The sequence below is a fragment of the Bos mutus genome, chromosome 25, assembly GCF_027580195.1.
Source record: "Bos mutus isolate GX-2022 chromosome 25, NWIPB_WYAK_1.1, whole genome shotgun sequence".
Lineage (NCBI taxonomy): Eukaryota > Metazoa > Chordata > Mammalia > Artiodactyla > Bovidae > Bos > Bos mutus.
The window spans coordinates 23,735,558-23,760,759 of NC_091641.1; the positions used below are offsets into that span (position 1 = coordinate 23,735,558).

The following is a 25,202-nucleotide window of genomic DNA, read 5'->3' on the forward strand; positions in this document are numbered from 1 at the left end:
TGTGACCCCATGGACTACAGTCCTCCAGGCTCCTCTGTCCATGGGATTTCCCAGGCAAGAATATTGAAGTCAGTTGCCATTTCTTTCTCCAAGTGATCTTCCTGACCTAGGAATCTAACCCACGTCTCCTGCATCTCCTACTTCGCAGGTGATTTCTTTACTACTGAGCCACCTGAAAAGCCCCACAGACTACCTTTATAGGAATTTAACCTCATAAACTTGGTGTTGAGGGGTGGGGAAGAAAAAGCTAGGGAGAATGGAAGTGATATATATATATACACATATATATATGGGAGAAGGCAATGGCACCCCACTCCAGTACTCTTGCCTGGAAAATCCCATGGACGGAGGAGCCTGGTAGGCTGAAGCCCATGGGGTCGCTAAGAGTCGGACACAACTGAGTGACTTCACTTTCACTCTTCACTTTCATGCATTGGAGAAGGAAATGGCAACCCACTCCAGTATTCTTGCCTGGAGAATCCCAGGGACAGAGGAGCCTAGTGGGCTGCCGTCTATGGGGTCGCACAGAGTCGGACACGACTGAAGCGACTTAGCAGCAGCAGCAACATATATATATGACCTGGCATGAGTTTGAGGTGGTTGGGGTTAGGGCTAGGTTTAGGGTAGGCAGAATCTGTGCTGTGTGCTTAGTTGCCCAGTAATGTCCGACTCTTTACAACCCCATGGACTGTAGCCAGCCAGGCTCCTCTGTCCATGGGGATTCTCCAGGCAAGAATACTGGAGTGGGTTGCCATGTCCTCCTCCAGGGGATCTTTCTGACCCAGGAATCAAACTGGGGTCTCCTGCATTGCAGGTGAATTCTTTACCAGCTGAGCTACCAGGTTCCTTCATATCCCACATATCACTGCTTTGATATGTGGGAGCTTCTCCTAGACTCAGAGTCTCTTTCTTGAGCCTATTATGATGGTAAATGAAAGTTTCCTTGTAAGTATTCAATCAGAGAGACTGCAAGTAATCCCAGTGCTGGAGGAAGCACTGGCTCTCGTGGAGAAATGATACCATACTGACTTTGGGCAATTTAAGGGAGTTCAAATGAATTTCTTTGTTTAAGCTATTTTCATTTAATTTTCTTTATAATCTAGCATAAGATGTGTAGTATATTTCACTAGTATATTTGCCTTTTGTGGTTTAAGTAAACAGCTTTAAAAACTGTGGAGTTACTTTAAGAAAACAAATCCAGCATGATTTGTGTGTGATATGAAAAATGCCTGAAGGCTTGCAGAATCAGTTTTGAGGGAGTCTTTGTTACCTCCAACACTACCCTAACTTTTCCCTCAAGCTGTCCCTATTGCCACCTACCCTAAGAGATGGAAAGTGTTTGCTCCCAAAGCTGCCTGTCAGCCACAGCCTCATTCTTCACTGTCTCAAGTTTCACCTTAAAAATTCATCTTAACTTTTCATTCAACTCCTGTAAATGTTAATTTTTATATAAAAATATTTCAGATTCTCCACCTATAAGGAAAATGAAACACAATAACCCTCTGACTCTATGTATCTCTTTTGCACAAGGGTATATATTATTAGTATATATATATTAGTGAGAGAGGCATAGAAGCTAAATTTCCCCATTTTATAGATAAAAACATTTGCACCTAAGAGAGGTAAATGAACTGAGGGCTGCTTAGCAAATCAGTGACATAGCTGGGGAGAGAAGCTCAGACCTGGTGAGTTTCCTCCCACTGGCTAATTTTCTACCAGCACTTGGAAGTGAATGGCCTTCTGCCATTCCTCAGAAAGTACATTCGTCAGAACAGAAACTTACTTAACCAGTGATCGGAAGTCCAGCCACCCTTCACGGCTGTGGTCAGATACCAGGAGCTTGGTTTTCAGAGAAGGACACTCAGGTGCCACAGACTCCACCTCTGGGGCAAGGGTATCTGTGGTCACGATGGCTTTGGCTCCAGACACTTGTAGTCGGTAGAGAATGTCCTTGGCCTTCATCTGGGTGGTCCCTGGCATGAAGATGATCCCTAGGTATGGGAAGGAAACTGCTTGTTTTTGTTTCGCTTTCACAGCTTCACAACCCTGGGCTTCAGGCCTGGTTTATCTGCATAGAAATCCGCTGGCCTCTGTTATGCAAAGTATGGTCCAGAGCATCAGTACTACCTACGGCACAGAATCTGACACCCCACCCCAAACTTACTGACTCAGAATCTGCATTTTAACAAGATCTCCAAGTGGTTTCTATGCACATTAAAAATTTGAAAAGCCTATCCTAAACTTTTCTACTGTAGATGGATCTAGCCAGTAGAGTCCTTCTTGACACAACTACCCATGGGATCTGGGAAAGACACAAGTAGGACAGTGTCCCTGATGCTGCATCTCTGCCCCCATTTTTTCTCCTCTCACTTTCTTCTCTGAACATCTCTTGTGTCACCTTGAATTTCTTCTGTTTCCTTCGTTCCTCATACCCTAAGTTAACCACACTGTCCTTTCAACTTTCCTACCTTCCTTCTCCCATCACCAACAATTAATTCAACTTTTGTGTGCTTCTATTGGATTCTAATTTTTCCATCAGGCGCCCGTTTCTGAGTCTTCCTATTACTCACCTTCCGTATTACTAGCCTGTTTATGTTCCACAGAGCACTGACTTTTTCTCCTTCACAGTTCTTCTCTTTGCTAACACCTGTGCCCTCTCTCCAGGAAGACCCTCTTGGCGTCATCCTGACATTGGAGTGAGCACTGCTCACGCTTCACCTTTCTGTCACACAACTCTATTCTCTATTTCAAAATGACCATTCTTCATCTAGGCTACTCCTGACTCTTAAGTATTTTCATGTACTATGCCTCTTAGAATTTTCATCCTTTACTTCTATTCTTCTTTAATTCTTTTTATCCCAGAGGTCTCAACTCATGTCTTGGATTTCTCATGTGTCTTGGATTTCTCATGGGTGGGGAGAGACCAAATTATCCAAGACGGTGTGTTCAGGCTCTCTTGCCCCACGTTTTGTAAATAATGACTGTGTAGCAGCTGAGATCACTCATAGCATGGCACATGTGCATCACGAGGCACCCGTTTGGTCAGGGATTCAGTGCTATGTGCAGATAGGAACTCCACCTAAAAAGCAGCGGCATTACTGCTGGATCACAGCTGTGTCCAGCTGGGTCAGCCATGAGAGGAGAGAAAATAAGTGTGTCTGCTGCTACAGCTGCTGTGCCAGGCAGGAGAGAGGTTGTGTTGTGTTAGGTTATGCTATGGCTGCTGCGTCAGCCAGGAGAGAATAAACGTGGCTGCAGTTCCTATGGCTCCTCCAGTCTCCTTCCAGCCTTAGCTTGTGCCTTGCCTACCCTAGGTTCAAGGAACAGTGTGGACAGTGTGAACAGGATCAGATATAAATCATGGAACATCTCTTAATGATACAGATGGCATGGCATCTCCATACGCACTCAGCCATTGCTGTTAATTCTTGATCTTGATGGATTAAACAACTATTTGCGAGGAGATAAGAGAGAGAATATATGAACAAGAACATGACATACTGTATGAATATGCATGACAGAACTGAAGTTGATTCAAAAAAGAATCCATGAATCTCATACTAATTATATAGGTCAATGCATAGACAAGCATTAAAGGGAAAGGAAAATCTCTACACAAGAGTGCTGGCTAATAAGTGTAAAGGGTATGATATAAATAGAAATACCTAATATAAAACTACCATTAAAATATTTAATTCAGTCAAGACTCATCAATGAATTTTCAAATCATAAACTGAAAGACAGTTGGGGAAAGGATATTCACAAAGTCCCATAATATTACATGACAGATTACTTACTAACTACAAAGGGAAAATGCACCTTTACAAAGGTGGATGCTACCTTTCTAAAGTGATAAAACAATGTCATTGATGTTAGGACAAACCAACTGTATATATCCCCAATGTGGTACACCAAGAAAGACACAAGTCCTTCTAGTACTTGTGCAAAGAATGTTCATCCTGAATATAATCATAAAGAAGGAAACAGAAATACAAATTTTGAGGGATATTCTGTAACACATCTGGCTTAGGCACTTCAAACTGTCATTGCATTGTCACACAGACAATATAGTATGTAGAGAAACATTCTATATTAAAGAAGGCTGTGGTGAGACAACAACTAAATGCAACACATGATCCTCATTTGGATTTTGTACAGTTGTTTAAAAAAAAAAAAAAAAAAACAGTTGGCTGTGCGGTGTGGCACATGGGATCTTGGTTCCTTGAAGCCATGACCCCTGCATTGGAAGCATGGGATCTTAACCATTGGACTGCCAGGAAAAACCCTGGGTTTTTGATTTAAGCACAAAAATAATCCTATAAAGGACATTATTGGGATAATTGAGGAATTTTGACTCTGGATGTACATCAGGTAACTATATTGAATCAGAGTGAGACTTCTTGTGCGGTTATGTGAAAGAAATGTCTCGAATCTTAGCAGATACATATTTCAGTGTTTATCTGGTGTTTATGGGTGTCACAGTGTCTGCAACTGATTCTTTAATGACTCCCTTGGAGAGGGGATCCAATATGGCAAAATGTTAATAACTGATGAATCTTATAAGGAAGTAAGAATGTCTGAGACTGTGTAAGATAAAGTGTGTGTGTGTGTGTGTGTGTGTGTGTGAGAGAGAGAGAGAGAGAGAGAGAGAGGGAAGAAGGCAGAATTACGACACTGTGCTTGATAAGGTGTGAGTATAAGGGAAAGAGTAAATGAGGAGTAAACTAGTATTTAAAGGAATTTGACAGAAGGAAAGACTATTAAGAAGAAAAAAGTTAGGGGAAGAGGAAGCACCTAATATTTCAGGACCAATTAGCTCTAGGCCTGTCCTAAGGTCTCTTTGGGTCACTGACCTGTTCGGATGCAGCCCACACACACAAGCCACCACTCAGGCACTCGAGGCAAAATCAACGCTAGACGGTCTCCCGTCTGAAGGCCGCAGGTCTGTGTCAGGACGTTGGCTGTGCGACAGGTTAAGTCTGTCATCTCTCTGAAGCTCCACTTCACTTCATCCCCTTGATCGTTCACCCACCACAGGGCTGGGTTTGGACTTCTCTTGCCCTCCTGGTTAAGATCATATACCACATGTTAGTTCCTGCTTCAAAGGAAAGGGACACCAATTTGGTCAATCCACTACCATAGTCATATTCCTGTGAGTGTAGCTCAATGTCTGAGATCCCATGTTAAAACATTTGTAGAGCCAGGAGAAGTTGGGGGGACGTGTGATCCAGCCAACTCCTGGTCTACTGTAACCCTCTCCTCTTAAATCACATAAAACCATGAATAACCTTCATGTCACTTATTGAAGACTTAAAATTTTATTCTCCCATGTGTCTGCCTTTGTTCCACATGGACAGTAGGTTACTCTCTGTGCCTCAGTTTTCTCTTCTGTGGAAAGGGTAGAATAATACTACCCAGAATATAGTAAAGTTTAAATTAATTATTTTAGAAGGAAAAGTGCCTGGCACATAGTATGTGCTCAATAAAATTTGTTGTTGTTGTTTAGTCGCTAAGTTATGTCCAACTCTTTGTGACCCCATGGACTGCAGGGTGCCAGGCCTCCCTGTCCTTCACTATCTCCTAGAGTTTTGCCCAAGTTCATGTCCACTGAATTGGTGAGGCCATCCAACCAACCCTAAACTTCATTACCCCTAAACTTTCCCTATAAGAAATGCTAAGAGGATCCCGGCGGAGGAGGGAGCAGCACGCTGAGCTTCCGCAGTGGTGCGCGGAGCCGAGCACCCTGGGTTGCGCCTCCCGCTGGTGGAGCCCGGCACTTCGGGTTCCCCAACGCTCTCGCTGCCGCCGCGGGGTCCCCCGCTCCCCCAGCCATGTGCCTCGGGTGGCGTGCCTGGGGTGCAGAGCCCACCTGGTGGCTTCTGCCGCCTGCCCTTGCCGCTGGCATGCAATTAAAAAAAAAAAAAAAAAAAGAAATGCTAAGAGGAGTTTAAGTTGAGATGAAAGAACTTTAGAGAGTAACCTAAATACAAAAATATAAAATTATTTAATAGAGATAGATATACAGACAAATATAAAAGAAGTATTGTTATAATTTTGGTTCATAGCTTCACTTTTTATTCTTTCACCGTATGTAAAACACAAAAGCATAAAAAATAATTATAAACTATGTTAATGGGTGCACAATATGTAAAGACGTCTTTTGTGAAATCAGTAACATAATATGGGAAGGTGTAAGGGAACTGGAAAAGAGTAGGGTTTTGGATGTGAATGAAGTTAAGTTGCTATTAGTTTAGAATAAATTGTTATAATTTAGAATGTTATATACAATCCCTATGGTAACCATAAATAAATTATCTATGGAATATACACAAAAGGAAATGAAAATCAAAACATATCACTACAAAAAATCAACTAAGTCATCTTTACCTATAATTATTTTAAATGTAATGAATGAAATGCCCTAGTCAAAAGATCTAGGTTGGTAAACTGGATAAAAAAAAAACAGAATTCAACTGAATACTGTTGACAAAATTGTTATTTTGAATACTGTTGATAAAATTGTTATTTCTATGTAATGGGATATGATAAAACCAAACAAAAATGCTTTCAGAATGTTTCTGCAGTAAAAATCATACAATATCAATGTAGAAAAGTAAAATCATATTTACATTGAGTCTAAAGTTCTATAATAGTATCCATCCATTCATTCATTCATTTACTATATATCTGCTAAGTTCTCACTGTTTCTTGGGCACTGTTCTTAAGCCAACATGATACAATGGTGTACAAGACATCCATCTGCACATGTAAATGAATGGTTTTAAGTGTTTATGGATAATTTTCATTTTCTTGTTTAAGTCAAATCTTTAATTGTACGTAAGTAAAATGATTTTTAAAATTTTTTTAATTCCCCAAAGAAAACATGTTTGGAGTAAAAGTTCAGGCAACACACAATTTTACTAACAGAAAAATTTCTTTAAATTCCTTATCACAATTTCAGTCCCTGAATGTCAACACTGAAAATTGCTTGATGTATAGTCTTCCAGCAGTTCTTCGCACAAAAGTGCAAACCTGATCGTATCAGTTTTGCCTCATATACTTGGAACAATAGAGTGTGGCTCACCTGATATAAGATTTATATACATACATACATATATACATACATGCATATATACATACATACATATATACATACATGCATATATACATACATGCACACACACATACCTATATAAATTTATATGTGTGTGTGTATATACACACACACACACATATATATATGGAAAAATCAGTGCTAAAAAAAAAAAACCACTCTTGTCCATTGGGTTAAGGAATGTTAGCAAATATAGTTGTGCATTCTCTGTATAATGGGAACAGAGTATGTAACATTTCTGTAAGATTTTATAAAATAATAGAAGTTCTGGGTTATCAAAGTGAAAACAATAGTTGTTTTAATTCGGACAGAAATTCAGACTGAATTCTAGTAACTTGAAGATCTTGATTAAACAGTTGTGGGGTTTTGTGCTCAGAATTAATCTGATAATATGATATTAAGATTTACATGTTATCAAGAAGATAAAACACAGCCTTTAAACTTTATATGAGATTTAAATCTTTATGCAGTGAGATTTGAAGCTAAGGGAAATTGAGAAATAGATTTTTTAAAAACCTACTAACTCAGCAATAAAAATTAATGAAGAAGAAATACACAAAGCGATATAGATGAATCTGAAAAACACATGGAGTAAAAGAAACCAGACACAAAAGAGTACATCCAATTTATTCCATTTCTATGACATCCTAAGAAAGAGAACTATAATGGTAGTGAGTGCAAATCAGTGGCTACCTGGGGCTCCAGGTAGGGGGGGTGGATACTGATTAGAAAAGGACAAAAGGAAATGGTAGTGATAGAAATGTTCTAAAACTTATTAAAATCTCATTTTAAATGTTTGAATTATGTTATAGGTAAATAATAGATTTAAAAGAGTTGATTTAAATAAACAAAAACTTACTCCTTGTTAATCTCTAACTAGAATATAATTTGAATAGGAAAATAGGAAAGGTAGACTAATTACTCATGTGATTGACGAATGATATGATTCTTTCTGAATGTTAAAACACATGAGTTTACTGAAAATAAAAAGACTTGCCTCAGTTTTAATTAGAATAAAATAAAAGTAGAATTTCTATAAATTAATTATAGAATATGATAGATTTCATAGAATTTGAACCCTAATTCATATAGATAATACATTTCCCCAACAATGATATACTTTACATTTTCTTCCATTGCCTTTGGAATGTTTACTAACAACCAGAAATTTCAAAAGTTTGAGTATGTGGTTTGACCACAATGGAATTAAGCTAGAAATCATTACCAAGAGGAGTAGCTCATCTCAACTATCAGGAAACTAGCCAATAAAAAGGCAAATAAAAATAGTTTGACCTAATGGTAATGAAATATGCCATATCAAATTTGTATAATGTACCCCAAAAGAGTGTGCTTAGTGAGAAATTTATATTTTTAATGTATATATAGGAAAAGAGGAAGACTGAAAGGTAAGGACATAATCTTCCAACTCAATAAGCTAAAAAATTAAAAAAAGGATTATAAAATTAAATCAAGGGAATGTACATGAGAAGAAATAATAAAGACAAGTGTAATTATCAATGAAATGGAAAGGAAATACACAATACAGAATACCAGTAAAACAAAAACTGGTTTTGAAAAGATTAATAAATTTGGTAGATTCTTAGGAAGACTTGTCAAGGAAAAAAAGACCATAAAAATATTAAAAATAACTAGGAAAAAAAAGTGTACATTATTACAATACTTATAAGACATTAATATTAATATTTATAACCTCACATCTATTTTAAAAGTTAAATACATTACCAAAAGCTTTCTTACAATAAAAATACCAGATTTTACATCAAAATATTTTGCTATGCATATTAGTGTGTTAAGATTTTGACTTGAAAAACTGCTGTTTTTTTTTTTAAAACAGTGATTATTATATTTCAATCCTATCTCAATAAAACAACAAAAATTAGTGATAGCTTAAATTCTTTATCAAAGCACTTAGAAGAGTATCTGGTGTAAAGCAAATGTATTGAGTGAATAAATTAAAAAAAATCTGGAATATAAAGCATAATGAGGAATTCCAGGGTTAAATTAAATCTAAAGATGACCACAGTCAACAGTAGGCCAACACCAGCTCCTGGTACCCCTGTTGGGCACCTGAAGCTATCCCAGGATCCAGGTTGACCCACCAGTGTGCCGAGATCAGCCCTGGAGCATACTAGGTCATACGGCTAACAACACCAGGAACCTGCTTTGCCTACCAGTTGGTAACCACTACATGTTACAGGCAATGTCAGCCAACAAGTCTAGGTGCCAATCTTGCCTACCAGCATACCCACAGTAGTTTACTATGCCCTAACAGAAGAGCCCACATGGCCCACAGAGGGGATAACCATAGAACATATAACTCTAGTGACCAGAGGGGAGTGTGCTGCTGAGTCCATAGGAGGTTTCCTACATTAGGTCACTTCACCAAGAGCAGAAACCATTTGTAAAGCTAGGCAGAAGGTTAAAAGGCAAAACAATAAAATCATCTATATCCACAATAAGTAGTTAAGAGATATGTAAAAGAAATATGTAAAATGTGTCATAAAAAACAACAAACATGGGGGGAACAGTAAAAATGCAGGATGATTAGAAAGCATCTCACTTTAAGGGATCATCAACTTTATATATATTGATAACCACAAGCCAAAAACCTGCAATAGGTACACATACAGAAAAGAGAAAGAAATTCAAACATAACACATCAAATCATAAGGGAAGAGAGCAAAAAAATAGAACAAAAAAGGCATTACAAACACAAGCAGAAAACAACAGAATGTCAATAAGTACATACCTAGCAAAACTTACTTTAAATATAAATGGATTAATATTCTAATCAACTGGCATAGAGTAGCTAAATGGATTTAAAAAAAGCAAAAACAAAAACACAAGACTGATTATATCCTGCCTACAAGAAGACTCATATCAGGTTTAAAGTCACACACAGACTGAAAGTGAGGGGATGGAAAAATGCTTTCTATATAAATGCAAGTGAAAAAAAAATCTGAGATAACCATACACATATCAGGCAAAATAGACTTTAAAACAAAGTGTGTAGCAAGAGACAAAGAAGGGACTTCATTTCATAATGATGAAGGAATTTCTCCAACAAGAAGATAAACATATATGCACCCAACATGCTGCTAAGTCACTTCAGTCGTGTTCGACTCTGTGCGACCCCATAGACGCACACCAGGCTCCACCAGGCTCTCCCATCCCTGGGATTCTCCAGGCAAGAACACTGGAGTGGGTTGCCATTTCCTTCTCCAATGCAGGAAAGTGAAAAGTGAAAGTGAAGTCACTCAGTCATGTCCGACCCTCAGCGACCCCATGGACTGCAGCTTTCCAGGCTCCTCCGCCATGGGATTTTCCAGGCAAGAGTACTGGAGTGGGGTGCCTTTGCCTTCTCCAATGCACCCAACATAAAAGTGTATAATTCATGAAGCAAATACAGTAGACCCTTCAGCAACACAACTTTGAACTCTATGGGTCCTGTTGCATTTCTATACACTAATAACATACTCTCAGAAAGACAAATTGAGAAAACAATCCTATTTACAACTGCATCAAAAAGAAAAAGACCTCTAGAATGAATCTAACCAAAGAGGTAAAAGACTTGTATCTTGAAAACTGTGGCATATTGATGAAAGAAATTGATGACAACAAAAACAAATAGAAAGATACTGTGAACATGGATTGGAAGAATTAACATTGTTAAAATGACCAGATTCCCCCCAAAATCCATAATTTAATGCAATTCTTATGAAAACATCAGAACTTAAAAAAAAATTATAAAATTTTCTAGATAGCCAAAACACTCTTGAAAAAAAAAAGAACAAAGCTGTATCATACTCCTATGATTTAAAAGCATACTACAAAGCCATCGTAGTCAAAACAATATGACACTGGCACAAAAACAGATCAAAGGAATAGGATAGAGTCCAGAAACAAAACCACACTTACATGGTCAATTAATCCACAGCAAAAGAGACAAAACTATGGAATGCAGAAAAGACAATCTGTTCAATACATTGTTTGAAAAAATAGGACTGTTATGTGCAACAGAATCAAACTAGAGCAATTTCTCATGCAATATACAAAAATAAATAGCATGGAACTAAGACTTGAAAGTGAAAGTGTAGAGTGAAAAAGTTGGCTTAAAGCTCAACATTCAGAAAATGAGGATCATGGCATCCGGTCCCATCACTTCATGGGAAATAGATGGGGAAACAGGGGAAACAGTGTCAGACTTTATTTTTTGGGGCTCCAAAATCACTGCAGATGGTGACTGCAACCATGAAATTAAAAGACGCTTACTCCTTGGAAGGAAAGTTATGACCAACCTAGATAGCATATTCAAAAGCAGAGACATTACTTTGCCAACAAAGGCCCGTCTAGTCAAGGCTATGGTTTTTCCTGTGGTCATGTATGGATGTGAAAGTTGGACTGTGAAGAAAGCTGAGCGCCGAAGAATTGATGCTTTTGAACTGTGGTGTTGGAGAAGACTCTTGAGAGTTCCTTGGACTGCAAGGAGATCCAACCAGCCCATTCTGAAGGAGATCAGCCCTGGGATTTCTTTGGAAGGAATGATGCTAAAGCTGAAACTCCAGTACTTTGGCCACCTCATGTGAAGAGTTGACTCATTGGAAAAGACTCTGATGCTGGGAGGGATTAGGGGCTGGAGGAAAAGGGGACGACAGAGGATGAGATGGCTGGATGGCATCACCGACTCGATGGATGTGAGTCTGGGTGAACTCCGGGAGTTGGTGATGGATGGGGAGGACTGGCGTGCTGCAATTCATGGGGTCACAGAGAGTCGGACACGACTGAGTGACTGAACTGAACTGAACTGAAAATTTAAATATAAGGCCTGAAACCAGAAAAGTCCTAGAAGAAAACACAGAACAGTATGCTATGACACTGATCTGAGTAATATTTATTTGAATATCCTTATGCCCAGGGCAACAAAAGAAAAAGTAAATAAATGGGATTATATCAAAATAAAAACCTGTTGCACATTGAAAGAAACCTTTAACAAAACCCTATTGAATGGGAAATACGTTTGCCAAAGATAAATCTGAAAAGATTGATATTTAAAATATACAAAGGGCTTATACAACTCAACAACAAAAATAAAATAATTAAAAATGGGCAAATGACTTGAATAGACATTTTTAAAGAAAACATACAGATGATCAATAGATACATAAAAAGATGCTCCACATCATTAATCATCTAGGAAATGAACAAACATCAAAAGCACAATGAAATATCAACTCACACCTGTCAGAATGGATATTACCAGAAAACAACAAATAACAAGTGTTGGCAAGGATGTGGAGAAAAAGGGACCCTCATGCACTATTGATGGGAATGTAAATTTGTGCAATCACTATGGAAAACAGTATGGAAGTTTCTCAAAAAGTTAAATAGAACTACTGTACTATCTAGCAGTTATATTTCTGAGTGTTATCTGAAGAAAAAAACACTAATTTGAAAAGATATGTACATTACAACACTATTAACAATAGTCAAAATAAAGGAATCACCCAGAAGTCCATCCAGAGATGAATGGAGAAATACATATATATATATTGTCCTGGGTTCAATTCCTGGCTCAGGAAGATTCTCTGGAGAAGGGAACAGCTACCCTTTCCAGTATTCTGGCCTGGAGATGCCCATGGACAGAGGAACTTGGTGGGCTATGGTCCATAGGGTCACAAAGAGTCAGACATGACTCAAGCAACTTAGCTCATGTGCATGTGTAGATATAGATATATAGATGATATAGAAATAGATAGATAGATACAGTTGTTATCTAGTCACTAAGTCATGTCCAATTCTTTGAGACCCTATGGACATGCCAGGCTTTTCTGTCCTCCCCTATCTCCCAGAGTTTGCTCAAATTTATGTCCACTGAGTTGGTGATGCTATCACATCATCTCATCCTCTGACACTCCCTTCTCCTTTTGCTTTCAATTTTTCCCAGAATCAGGGTCTTTTTCCATGAGTGCATCAGGTAGCCAAAGTATTGGAACTTCAGCTTCAGCATCAGTCCTTTCAATGAATATTCAGGGTTGATTTCCTTTAAAACTGACTGGCTTGATCTCCTTGCAGTCCAAGAGACTCTCAAGAGTCTTCACCAGCACCACAATTCACAAGCACCAGTTATTTGGTACTCAGCCTTCTTTACAGTCCAACCCTCACATTCATACATGACTCCTGGAAATATCATAGATTTGACTATGTGTACTTTGTTGGCACAGTCATGTCTCTGCTTTTTAATATGCTGTCTAGGTTTGCCATAACTGTTCTTCCAAGGAGCAAGCGTCTTTTCATTTCATGGCTGCAGTCACTGTCCACAGTGATATTGTAGTTCAAGAAAGTAAAATCTGTTACCACTTCCATTTTTTCCCCTTCTATTTGGCATTAAGTGATGGGACCAGATGCCATAACCTTAGTTGTTTAATGTTGAATTTCAAGCTAGCTTTCTCACTCTCCTCTTTGACTCTCATCAAGAGGTTCTTTAGTTCCTCTTCACTTCTGTCATTAGAATGGTATCATCTTCATATCTGAGGTTATTAATATTTCTCCCAGCAGTCTTAATTCCAGCTTGTAATACATTCAGCCCAGCATTTCACATGATGTATTCTGCATAGAAGTTAGTTAGATAAGCAGGGTGCCAATATAAGCAGGGGGTCTTACTACTTTCCCAAATTTGAACCAGTCAGTTGTTCCATGCCCAGTTCTAACTGCTGCTTCTTGTACTGCATACAGGTTTCTCAGGAGACAGGTTAGGTAGTCTAGTACTCTGATCTCTTTAAGAATTTTCCACAGTTTGCTGTGATCTACATAGTGAAAGGCTTTAGCATAGTCAATAAAGCAGAAGTAGATATTTTTCTGGAATTCCCTTGATTTTTCCCATGATCCAATTAGTGAAGTGAAAGTCACTCAGTCATGTCCGACACTTTGCAACCCCACAAACTATAGCTAGCCAAGCTTCTCTGTCATGGAATTCTCCAGGAAAGAATACTGGAGTAGGTAGCTGTTCCCTTCTCCAGGATATATTTCCAACTCAGGGATCGAACCCAGGTCTTCTGCATTGCAGGGGAGTTCTTTACCATCTAAGCCACCAGGGAAGCCCATCATTGAACTTCATGATCCAGTGAATGTTGGCAATTTGATCTCTGGTTCCTCTGCCTTTTCTAAACCTAGCTATATGTCTGGAAGTTCTCAGTTCACATACTGCTGAAGCCTAGCTTGAAGGCTTTTGAGCATAAACTTGCTAGCATGTGAAATGAGCACAAGCATATGGTAGTCTAAACATTTATTGGCATTGCCTTTCTTTGGGCTTGGAGTGAAAACTGATCTTTTCCAGTCCTGTGGCCATTGCTGAGTTTTCAAATGTGCTGATATATTGAATGCAGCTCTTTAACAGCATCATCATTTAGGATTTGAAATAGTGCAGTTGCAATTCCGTCACCTCCACTAGCTTTGTTCAAAGTAATGCTTCCTAAAGCATAGTTGACTTTACACTCCAGGATATCTGGCTCTAGTTGAGTGACCACACCATCATGGTTATCCAGGTCATTAAGATCTTTTTTATATAGTTCTTCTGTGTATTTTTGCCACCTCTTCTTAATCTTTCATGCTTCTGTTAGGTCCATACTGTTTCTCTCCTTTATCATGTCTATCTTTGCATGAAGTGTTTCCTTCATATCTCCAATTTTCTTGAAGAGAGAGATCTCTAGTCTTTCCCATTCTATTATTTTCCTTCAATTCTTGGCATTGTTCATCTAAGAAGACCTTCTTATCTCTCCATGTTATTCTCTGGAACGATACTTTTAGTTGGGTATATCTTTTCCTTTCTCCTTTGCCTGTCATTTCTCTTCTCAGCTACTTGTAAGGCTTCCTTCAGTTCAGTTCAGTTCAGTTCAGTCACTCAGTCGTGTTCGACTCTTTGTGACCCCATGAATCGTAGCACGCCAGGCCTCCCTGTCCATCACCAACTCCTGGAGCTCACTCAAACTCACGTCCATCGAGTTGGTGATGCCATCCAGGCATCTCATCCTCTGTCATCCCCTTTTCCTCCTGCCCCCAATCCCTCCCAGCATCAGAGTCTTTTCCAATGAGTCAACTCTGCACATGAGGTGGCCAAAGTACTAGAGTTTCAGCTTTAGCATCATTCCTTCCAAAGAAATCCCAGGGCTGATCTTCTTTAGAATGGACTGGTTGGATCTCCTTGAAGTCCAAGGGACTCGCAAGAGTCTTCTCCAACACCACAGTTCAAAAGCATCAATCCTTCGGCGCTCAGCTTTCTTCAGTCCAACTCTCACATCCCTACATGACCACAGGAAAAACCATAGCCTTGACTAGATGGACCTTTGTTGGCAAAGTAATGTCTTTGCTTTTCAATATGCTATCTAGGTTCGTCATAACTTTCCTTCCAAGGAGTAAGCGTCTTTTAATTTCATGGCTCCAGTCACCATCTGCAGTGATTTTGGAGCCCCCCAAAATAAAGTCTGACACTGTTTCCACTGTTTCCCCATCTATTTCCCATGAAGTGATGGGACCGGATGCCATGATCTTCATTTTCTGAATGTTGAGCTTTAAGCCAACTTTTTCACTCTCCTCTTTCACTTTCATCAAGAGGCTTTTGAGTTCCTCTTCACTTTCTGCCATAAGAGTGGTGTCAAATGCATATCTGAGGTTATTGATATTTCTCCCAGCAATCTTGATTCCAGTTTGTGCTTCTTCCAGCCCAGCGTTTCTCATGATGTACTCTGCATAGAAGTTAAATAAGCAGGGTGACAATATATAGCCTTGATGTACTCCTTTTCCTATTTGGAACCAGTCTGTTGTTCCATGTCCAGTTCTAACTGTTGCTTCCTGACTACCACTAGACGACCACTTTGCTTTCTTGCATTTCTTTTTCTTTGGGATGGTTTTGTCAGTGCCTCTATACAATGTTGCAAACCTCCATCCATAGCTCTTCAAGCCCTCTGTCTACCTTATCTAATCCCTTGATTCTATTCATCACCACCACTGTGTAATCCTAAGGGATTTGACTTAGGTCATTCCTGAATGGCCTAATGGTTTTCAATACTCTTTTCAATTTAAGACTGGATTTTGAAATAAAGAGCCATGGTCTGTGCCACAATCAGCTCCAGGTCTTGTTTTTACTGACTGTATAGTTTCTCCATCTTTGGATGCAAAGAACATAATCATTCTGATTTTTTGTATTGGCCATCTGGTGATGTCCACGTGTAGAATAGTCTCCTGGGTTGTTTTGAAAATGGTGCTTGCTAGATTGTAGCATGTTTTCTTGACAAAATTCTCTTAAACTTTGCCTAGATTCATTTTGTACTACAAGGCCAAACTTGCCTGTTATTCTGGGATACACACACACACACACACACACTCTCTCTCTCACACATGGAATATTACTCACCTATAAAAAATAATGAAATCTTGACATTTTGACAAATAGATATCTAGGGTATCTTACGGTAGTCAGAGAAAGTAAATACCATATGGTTTCTCTTACTTGTGAAATCTTAAAAAAACAAGTAAATGGCCCCAAAATAACAAACATAAAAAAACTCAATGATAAAGAAAACAAACTGATAGTTGCCAGTAGGGGGGTGACGAATGAAATACTTTAAGGGGATTAAGAGGCACAAACTTCTAGCTATAAGATAAATGAGTCACAGGGATGAAATGTGCAGCATAGAGAATATAGTCAATAACATTGTAATAGCTATGTATTGTGACAGGTTGTAACTAGTCTTATCATGGAGATCATTTTTAATATATGAAAATGTTAAATCACCTATGTTGTACAGCTGAAACTAATATAGTATTGTAAGTCATCTATACTTCAATATAATATCTAAATATAAGATTAGACTATTTATTTATATAAAACATAATTTATTTTTTAAAATTTCACAGCAATTAAATTTTCTGTAGGTAGATTATGGCAAACTATTTATTTTAAATATTGTTACATATCAGATTGATTGTAATTTAATAAACAAAGAAGGTGGTTTAAGTATAATTTAAAATCATAAGTGCCATGTTATGCTTTTGTAAATTGTTGTTGACAATAAGTATGCAATGAATATGCCCCTTACAGACTCATCAAATGATCAATATGTGATGTGATATGTCAAACTAGGAGACACAGTCATGGAGTATCAATTTCACATGCATTAACTAATTGATTGATATACAGACTTTAAACAAATTTATAAAAGAAGATTAAAGTTCTGGAAGTTAAACTTTTTGCATTGTTTAATTTGGAAATAATATGTATTACACCAGTAGTATTTAGATAAACTGAGACAATCATGTTTTTATCCTAGAAGTTGTAAACACAGAGCCTATAGAAACTAAACAAATTACAAATGAGATAAGTCTGTCAGATTCCTCTGGGGCAACCTGGAGAGCCATGTGTCTCCCAAGGAGGCAGTAACCATTAGTTCTATGATTGCTGCCATATAGGAATGAAGGCTTTGTATTGTTTAAAAAAAAAAATGAACAGAACTTCAATTAAATAGAGTTAAGAAACCAGCTTTTGGGTTTCCCAGGTGGCATTAGTGGTAAAGAACCCACCTGCCAATGTAGGAGACATGAGATGCAGTTTCCATCCCTGGGTCAAGAAGATACCCCTGCAGAAGGGCATGGCAACCCACTCCAGTATTCTTGCCTGGAGAATCTCTGGACAGAGGAGCCTGGTGAGCTACAGTCCACAGGGTCACAAAGAGTCGGGCATGACTGAAGTGAGTTAGCATACACACAGGTAGGAGAAGAGACAAGGGAACTCTCACATGCTACAATGATAAGAGAGTCCAAAAGGGAAAAGAAAGCCTCTTATTTCTACACAAGGACTCAGCTGAAGCCATGGACTCTTTTTTGCTATAACCCTATAAATCCTTTTCCTTTCTAAAAAAGAGTTTTCTTCCCTTGCTGTATGGGGGCTTGCACACAGAATTACATTCAAGAGCCAGAAAACATGGACCTATTGGCTCAAAAAAACCAAACCAAAACAAAACAAAAGTAGGCAAACATGACCATGGTATATTAAGAAATTTAGAAATTTCTTCAACACTTAATTAATTTGGGGAGATATTATAGGACAAAGAGCCAGACATTATGTGGCAATGACATTTGGCTGTTGCTTTCTTAAGCTTTGTGGTTAATAGATATTTGAATATATTTATTGAGCAATGTGTTTAGTCGCTCAGTCACGTTTTTGCATCAGGAGTTAGTAGGAAGAATTTGCTCCTGTCATGATTTTGCCCAAACAAACAAAAGTCAATGTCGTAGATGTTGTATTCATCTATCCTGAGACATGATGTGGAGAGTCATACTATCAAAATAGGAATGATGGAGAGGTGTATGTTGTTTACTTTTCTATCTGAATACATGATTTTGGACATGAATGTGACCTCTCATGAATAGACTTGGGATGCTGCTCCAGCAATCAATTGGAATGTAATATCCTAGGACCCTAGAGAAAGATAGTAATACAAGGTTTAATTTCCAAGGATAGTTAGGAGTTATAAATGGTCTGAATGTGACTATATTCCATTACTGGACCTATGTTGCCTGACTTAGGCTAAAAAAAATTACATTAAAATGTTGGATTTCTAACAACATTTTTATAAATAAAATGTGTTGAAAATTGAGTCAAGTTTTGCCAAAGAATTGGTGCTTTTGAACTGTGGTATTGGAGAAGACTCTTGAGAGTCTTCTCAAAGGAAGTCAGTCCGGAAATCAGTCAAAGGAAGTAAGCCCTGCATATTCATTGGAAGGACTGATGCTGAAGCTGAAGCTCCAATACTTTGGCTACCTGATGCAAAGAACTGACTCCTTAGAAAAGACCCTGATTCTGGGAAAGACTGAAGGCAGGAGGAGAAGGGAATGACAGAGGATGAGATGGTTGGATGGCATCACCCACTCGATAGACATGAGTTTGAGCAAGTTCTGGATGTCGGTAATGGACATGGAAGCCTATCATGCTGCAGCCCATGGAGTCACAAAGAATCGAGCATGACTGAGCGACTGAACTGAACTGAAGAATATCAACAAAAAACTTGAAAAATATCTAACTATTATTTAAATGAGGTAAAAAATTTTTAAGCAGTTACTTCAAATGAATAAAAAAATTCTTTGGATGGTTGTTTAAAATGGGATAAATAAAATAGACATTAATGTGATTAAACAAGATTTGATATTACTACATTACCTAATTGAGCCAAGAGGGACCTCTTACTGATCCCCAACGTTAAAAGCCAAACAAGTCTGTTAGGTTTAAAGTTTGAAGTTATATATTTAAGGATTAGAAAAGTTTAACCTTGGATAACTAACCAACAGTTATATTTGGACAGTTAGGTCAAAGGGCCTGACTTCCTCAATTCTACTCAGATCTGGGGATCTCAGAGCTTTTTATATAAAAGTAGGTAAAACAAACAGGGAACAAAAAGAAAAAGCTTTCTAAACTCTTGAAGGAGTCTTTGGGCCTAGAAAAGAAAACAACAGTCTCAAAGGCCCTTGCGATCTAACTTCCGAGAAAACAAAACCGAACTTTAGGTCCCGCCCTGATGCTCCAGGTGGTTGTATCTATCTGGGACTTATCACCCCCTGCCCAGAAGCCTTATCACCCCCTGCCCAACTACAAATGCCATCTCAACTAAAGAATACCCCAAACATCCCACCTGACTTATCCCTTATTGCTTCCACAAACCTCCCTTTAAATATGAAGCCTCCCTGATCCTCTTGCACTCAGCCTGGTCATTAGGCTGACTGTCGCCCCTCCTTGCCTAAATAAAGGTAACCTACTTCTGTTGAGGTAGTCTCTCCTTCTTTTCTGCCTCGGCCCGAACTATACCTTACAACTCTTCCAAAGATCAAAGCTTGTTGATTGGATCCTTAGGAAAACTAAAGTTCAAGGTATACACATTGGTGGAATTTAGATAAAGGTAGATGCTGGGAGGGATTGGGGGCAGGAGGAGAAGGGGACGACAGAGGATGAGATGGCTGGATCACTGACTTGATGGACCTGAGTCTGAGGGAACTCTGGGAGTTGGTGATGGACAGGTGCTGGGAGCCAGCACGGGAGTTCCCAGCAATGACAAAGGTCATGCAGAGAGGCCTGATATGCAAAGGTGAGTCAGGGCTCGAGGTATCTACCCCAGATGCTCAGGCATCTACCCCAAAACCAGAATCTGTCTGTTTTACTATTTTACGACTTTCACCAACTCCTCTGACATTAACAGGGGGCTATCCCCGACCACCTTTCTCTGAAGGAAATCAACTTAAAGCTCTAGTTAATAAGCCTCCTGGGCATAATAGGAGTGTTTCAATCCAAACCCCTCAGATGGCTCTCTAACTTGCCTGACAGGTTTACCCGGACTCCTACAGCTACGCACACAATTGTTTACAGAGGCATGAGAAGCTTAAGATGTTCAAATAGTATAGAGCCTCTTGGAGAGTTAGAAATTGTCAGAATAGAACTAGTAGAAGATTTCATTGTTGAGCCAATGCTTCCTGCCAAGTTTCCACATCCCCTGTACTGTATCCTTGGAAGTGTATTAATTAATATAGTTGGTATATAAAAAAATAAGTAGTGGCCTTGGTGTCAACAACTTTAGACCCTTAAGGTAATAAATTCTTTCTTTGTTGTAAGCCCACTGCACCTTTGCCCTATAGGAATGCAACTTTATCTAACACCTTCAGAGGATGGCACCAAAATTTAAAATAATTACTCTTAGAGAAAATAAGTCTTACGGTTGACAAACCTTTATCAGAGTCATAAAATGTTAACAGGCCTTCTGGCCAGAAGATGATGTAAATCACCGAAACCATTTGTATACGATAAGTTTGCAGAAAAGAAAGCCTGGTCTCGATAAGGATCAAAGACTGCTGACTTTGCATGATTTCACACCCCTTATTATCCTCTATGCACAACTTAAGGTATATAAGCTCCCTTTGAAAACAAAGCTATGGGCCTTGCTCAAAGCTTGGTCTCCCCGTGTCGTTCTTTCTTGTTTTCCTTTCTCTCCTTTTCTTCTCTACTCTTATTTCAGGCCAAAATAATTGGAGCACAGGGGTCCTCTGGGACCACTTACTGGCCTGGGCTTCTAAGACCCACTTGAGAAGGTGCCTAAGGTGGGGCACCTTCAGCGATTTGAGAGGGTGCCTGTGGCCTCCGTGGTCAGAGCAAACCTGGTGTTACAGGTTATATTGATTTCTCTCATAAACCAGTTATTAATGAGCCTCTAAAATCTCTCAGCCTTTGCTATTCTAATCGCCAATGCCGTCATCCTTAGGGAATCCCTGGATCCAACCGGGGCAGGACCCCGGTAGACAGGGAGGCCTGGCATGCTGTGATTCATGGGGTCGCAAAGAGTCGGACACGACTGAGTGACTGAACTGAACTGAACTGACTGATACCAATTGATATTTTAAAATGGGTTTTCTTTAAGGTGGTTACAATTCTTATTTATTTATACTGTGGGATAAACAAGGCATATAGATTGCCACTAAGGAAATATTAACTAAATGTACTGAGGAAACCAATAGTTAGTTACCTGAGTCATACAAAGTAAGTAAACGGGGAACTAACATACAAAGATTAATTTAAAAAATAGTGATTTTGTTTTGGTTTAATTTATAGACTCAGAAAGGTCTTTGCTAAATGCATTGTACAAATCTTTGAAGACATGATAGATTAAAACTCTAAAGTTACAAAACATAGAACTTTGTAAATTAAATTTCAGTTTGATTAAAAATCTTGCACTGATTTTAATAACTTTAGGTGAAAAACTGTTTTTTGAAAAACTGAGCAATTGCCTTTGTCTCACAAATGTCTAAACCAGAATATGAATACAGGCCTTTAGGAGCTGAGACTAAGCCCAATTAAATAGGCAAGACCTGGGAAACCTAAAAAGAGGGGGGAAAAAGTGGCAGTTTTAAATCAAAACTGCTGAGAATGTTCCCTCAGCCAAAATTTATAGACAGTAAGCCATAATCATCTGAACAAGCAACTTTATGGTATTCCAACTGTTTGTTAACTAGCGACTTTACATCAATATTGTACTTCCTGGTTCATAGCTAGTGAGTGAAAGTTGCTCAGTCGTGTCCGACTCTGCGACTCCATGGACTATGCAGTCCATGGAATTCTCCAGGCCTGAATAATGGAGTGGGTAGCCCTTCCTTTCTCCAGGGGATCTTCCCAACCCAGGGATAGAACCCAGGACTCCTGCATTGCAGGTGGACTCTTTACCAGCTGAGCCATGAAGGAAGCCCAAGAATACTGCAGTGGGTAGCCTATCCCTTCTCTAGCAGATCTTGCAGACCCAGGAATCAAAATGGGTTCTCGGGTTCATATTTAAGCTTTTAGTAAAGCTGTTAGGGGAAGCACACTGATCGAAACCACCCACCCTAGCCAGGCACTATAGTAACCATTTGCATGAGTTGTTTTATGACAGGAGGTCCTAGTAAGGAACACAGAACTAATAACCCTCCACCAACTGGAAAAGTTTGGAAAAGGTCAAAAGGAGACACCACTTGTCTGACCACCTCCCAGAATCCTTCTCTCTGGCATCCATCTTGGCTAAACAAGGCGTGTACCACCAGGAAGGACTCTAAGTCAGAATGATTGGCTAAATATTACCCAGAAACTAATCCCATCACCATAAAACCCGAGACTGCAAGCCATGTGACAGAGCTGTTCTCCTGGGTTCCCTTACCCTACTGCTCTCCACTCGGGTGCCCTTTCCCAATAAAATCTCTTGCTTTGTCAGCACATGTGTCTCCTTGGACAATTCATTTCCGGGTGTTAGACAAGAGCCCAGTTTCCGGCCCTAGAATGTACACCCCTTCCTGCAACAAAGCAATGAGATCTCCAATTTGCTTATGTTTGTATACACATTATATGTATGAGATATCTCTACTTCTAAAAGGTATCATTAGAATTGAATTTATAAAGAACTCTTATTAATTTTAATAAAAATCACTACATTTAAAGAAAACTGGCCAAGATGACTTTCAGGTTCAGGTAAACTGGAAAATATTCACTGTTAACCCGATACGTGATATTAATGTTTAAGTTTGTGGATCTAAATTAATATTGATGTCATGGGCTTCCCTTGTAGCTCAGTCAGTAAAGAATCTGCAACCCATTCCAGTATTTTTGCCTGGAGAATTCCATGGACATAGGAGCCTGACAGGGGTCACAAGAGTTGGACACAACTTAGCAACTAAATCACCAGGAGTCATCAGAATTAAGTATAATACTCTATGTTACCTAGGTTTAATAAATACATTACTAATCTCTTGCAAGAAAATAACTGGACATGATGAAGATTCAAGGTAAATGTAAATGAGATTAAAAACTTATAGATAAAAGTTTTAAAGTAATCATATTTTAGAAATATTTACTTAAAATGATCTTTCCAGTTGTTTGGTAACAAGATTCTAAAGCTGTGCCAATTTAAGCCATGTGATGAAAGTTTATTTAAAAAATACTGAGACAATTACTAGATAGAAAAATTAAAGGTGTTTGAAAATATTAATGAAAATGGTATTACCTAAGATGTTTTCTATAAAAAAGAAATGTTTCAAAAATTATTACTGATGTTTAAGCTCACTAATTTATAAAATGCCAATGTAAAGACAGTGCATAATTGCTTCTTAGTTTTACTAAAATTAAGGTTTTAAGAGTTCAGCATTCTAATTTATATTTGAAATTAAGGCTATTAGAAATGATACTGTAACTTTTCAGAATACGGTAGGAAAGATAAGTTTTCAATAAAGAAGATATGAAAACTGGAATTACAATTTAGTGAGGAAAAAGAAAAATTGACCTGGTTAATTTTACTTGGATGAAAAAGGAGAGACAAGCTGGATACAAAAAGGGATGAGAGATTATGAAGAGAGCCCTGAGAAAAAAGCTTTACACATAGTCAAGAATTAATGAAATTTAGATTGATGTTAACTAAGTGTTAGGTAGTTAGAATAGGAAAAAGGAGTCCAGAATGGTGGTGGCTAAAAGACAAGGAAGGGAAAAGCCCACAAAAATAGAACAAAGGAAGGTCCAAGGACAAGAGTGAGGACGTCAGGTAGAACAAAAAGCAGTCCTGGCTAGCCCAGTTTACATAGGGCAGACCTGGGAGGGGAGGAAAAATAAAAAGAGGAGTCAAAAGGCAGGGGGTCTCTCTCCCATGCTTGCACGCCCTCTCTGTCTCTCTTTCTCCCTCTCTCTCTCTCTTCGCATCTTTTGGTTCGGCATGCCCTCACACCTTGAAGATGTATTTTCCTTATATTTTCTAAATAAAACTGAACTGTTACACGGAGCTGTAACATGACCTGTCCAAGAGCTGTGACGTGCTGAGGGCTTTAACATCCGTCGCTTCAAATTTTTGTTGTGATGAGACAGAACTGAGGAAATTACATGCTCCCCACACATTTATGTTGCCTTGACTCCGATTTAACTTGGCTGAAACAACCTCAGCATGGCCCCCCCAAGGAGGAGGCCAAGCACAGCAGGAGTCCGACTCAGCAAAAGCTCCCACGGTGGAAGCAGAACACGAAGAAAACCCAGTGCAGGGGAAGTGACAAGAAGCCCATCGTGCTGGAAACTGGGACAGTGAAAAACTAACTCAGCAGAAAGCTCACGCGGCTCAGTCTCAGGTTCGAGAAGACCTCCGGTTTAGTTAGGAGGTCCTCTCTCTTATGGCTGGAGGGACATATGCCTGATGAAATTTTAATTCCTTTACAATCTCTCGTTTCTTGTTTCCTCAAACACCCGACAAACAGGCGAGTGGCAGTGGGCACAACTGAGGGACTCTGGAGAGGTTAGTCCTCGGTATGTCCCAAAGGCACTATCTGCTGAGCCCCAGTTGAGTTCAGTTCAGTTCAGTCGCTCAGTCGTGTCCGACTCTTTGTGATCCCATGAATCGCAGCACACCAGGCCTCCTTGTCCATCACCATCTCCCGGAGTTCACTCAAACTCACATCCATTGAGTCAGTAATGCCATCCAGCCATCTCATCCTCTGTCGTCCCCTTCTCCTCCTGCCCCCAATCCCTCCCAGCATCAGAGTC

The 25,202-nt window shown here is 39.1% G+C and overlaps 1 protein-coding gene across 3 annotated transcripts in view; it reads right to left on the reverse strand.

Annotated features, from left to right (window-relative positions):
* ACSM1 (acyl-CoA synthetase medium chain family member 1) overlaps nt 1-25,202 on the reverse strand; it is a 64,237-nt gene that overhangs the window by 15,773 nt on the left and 23,262 nt on the right. For all 3 annotated transcript variants that reach the window (XM_070362433.1, XM_005895570.2, XM_005895571.3), the window contains exons 3-4: nt 4,854-5,064; nt 1,784-1,991 (exon numbers count right to left, since the gene is read on the reverse strand). In XM_070362433.1, the coding sequence (XP_070218534.1) occupies nt 1,784-1,991; nt 4,854-5,064 (419 nt within the window). The remainder of the gene's footprint in view (nt 1-1,783; nt 1,992-4,853; nt 5,065-25,202) is intronic.